At 45.0% G+C, this 2050-nt stretch overlaps 1 protein-coding gene across 1 annotated transcript in view; it reads right to left on the bottom strand.

Moving 5' to 3' along the window:
• LOC139745984 (trypsin-1-like) overlaps nt 1-2050 on the bottom strand; it is a 28229-nt gene extending 26179 nt beyond the window's left edge. Inside the window, exon 1 of the mRNA XM_071656744.1 lies at nt 1996-2050. Coding sequence (XP_071512845.1) covers nt 1996-2050 — 55 coding nt within the window. The remainder of the gene's footprint in view (nt 1-1995) is intronic.

The following is a 2050-nucleotide window of genomic DNA, read 5'->3' as shown; positions in this document are numbered from 1 at the left end:
ATATGATAGAGTTGATAGAGATGCTCTGTGGAAGGTATTAAGAATATATGGTGTGGGAGGAAAGTTGTTAGAAGCAGTGAAAAGTTTTTATCGAGGATGTAAGGCATGTGTACGTGTAGGAAGAGAGGAAAGTGATTGGTTCTCAGTGAATGTAGGTTTGCGACAGGGGTTTGTGATGTCTCCATGGATGTTTAATTTGTTTATGGATGGGGTTGTTAGGGAGGTAAATGCAAGAGTTTTGGAAAGAGGGGCAAGTATGAAGTCTGTTGGGGATGAGAGAGCTTGGGAAGTGAGTCAGTTGTTGTTCGCTGATGACACAGCGCTGGTGGCTGATTCATGTGTGAAACTGCAGAAGCTGGTGACTGAGTTTGGTAAAGTGTGTGGAAGAAGAAAGTTAAGAGTAAATGTGAATAAGAGCAAGGTTATTAGGTACAGTAGGGTTGAGGGTCAAGTCAATTGGGAGGTGAGTTTGAATGGAGAAAAACTGGAGGAAGTGAAGTGTTTTAGATATCTGGGAGTGGATCTGGCAGCGGATGGAACCATGGAAGCGGAAGTGGATCATAGGGTGGGGGAGGGGGCGAAAATTCTGGGAGCCTTGAAGAATGTGTGGAAGTCGAGAACATTATCTCGGAAAGCAAAAATGGGTATGTTTGAAGGAATAGTGGTTCCAACAATGCTGTATGGTTGCGAGGCGTGGGCTATGGATAGAGTTGTGCGCAGGAGGATGGATGTGCTGGAAATGAGATGTTTGAGGACAATGTGTGGTGTGAGGTGGTTTGATCGAGTGAGTAACGTAAGGGTAAGAGAGATGTGTGGAAATAAAAAGAGTGTGGTTGAGAGAGCAGAAGAGGGTGTTTTGAAGTGGTTTGGGCACATGGAGAGGATGAGTGAGGAAAGATTGACCAAGAGGATATATGTGTCGGAGGTGGAGGGAACAAGGAGAAGAGGGAGACCAAATTGGAGGTGGAAAGATTGAGTGAAAAAGATTTTGTGTGATCGGGGCCTGAACATGCAGGAGGGTGAAAGGAGGGCAAGGAATAGAGTGAATTGGAGCGATGTGGTATACCGGGGCTGACGTGCTGTCAGTGGATTGAATCAAGGCATGTGAAGCGTCTGGGGTAAAACATGGAAAGCTGTGTAGGTATGTATATTTGCGTGTGTGGACGTATGTATATACATGTGTATGGGGGGGGGTTTGGGCCATTTCTTTCGTCTGTTTCCTTGCGCTACCTCGCAAACGCGGGAGACAGCGACAAAGTATAAAAAAAAAAAAAAAATATTCTTTGAATCCTTCCTCAACACCCTTATCCCCAGACATGTTGAATCTCACAGTTTTCACTATGATCACCAGTATGAACTCCGTCAAGCGAGATCCACAGGTGATATTCTTTCCTATCTTACTAATGTCTGGTCATCATCTCTGAATTCTCTGGAACCTGTGTAGTTGCCCTTTATATATCTAAACCTTTTGATAGGGTTTTACATCGGGGTTTCATCTTTAAGCTCCCCTCTTTCAGCTTCCCTTCCTCACTCTGCTCCTTCATATCTAGCTTCCTCTCTGTCTGATTTATCTCCATAGTTGATGGATCAACTTTTTCCCCTTTCTCCGTGAACAACAGTGTCCCTCAAGGTTCTGTCCTACCTTCTACACTTCTCCATTTCATCAAAGATTTCCATTCTTCTACAAAGAACCAACTGCTGACAACTCAACACTGCATTTCTCCACATCCTTTAAACCTGCTCCTTATTCTCTCACTCGATCTGCCTCTTTCGACACAACTTTGTGAATAAGCTCAGCCATGGACAGGATATCTCAGTGGGGTAACGAAATCTGGTTCAGTTTAACGCCTCACCTCTACACGCTGAGCATGACCCAGATGGCCGGTGAGGAAATGATCGCACACCTCTACTCGGTGTGTTAAATCCGAGGCTATTCCTCAAGCGTGTTCCTAAGGTTGAACTGATTTCTGTCGATTTCACGATTCTATACGAGACTTTGAGCGACACTTACCAAGAGCGTGGCGGCTGAGAGCAACATGTTGGCCCTCAT

The sequence above is a fragment of the Panulirus ornatus genome, chromosome 63, assembly GCF_036320965.1.
Source record: "Panulirus ornatus isolate Po-2019 chromosome 63, ASM3632096v1, whole genome shotgun sequence".
Taxonomy (NCBI): domain Eukaryota; kingdom Metazoa; phylum Arthropoda; class Malacostraca; order Decapoda; family Palinuridae; genus Panulirus; species Panulirus ornatus.
Note: the sequence above shows the minus strand (reverse complement) of the source record. Positions and strands in the feature narration are given on the sequence as shown.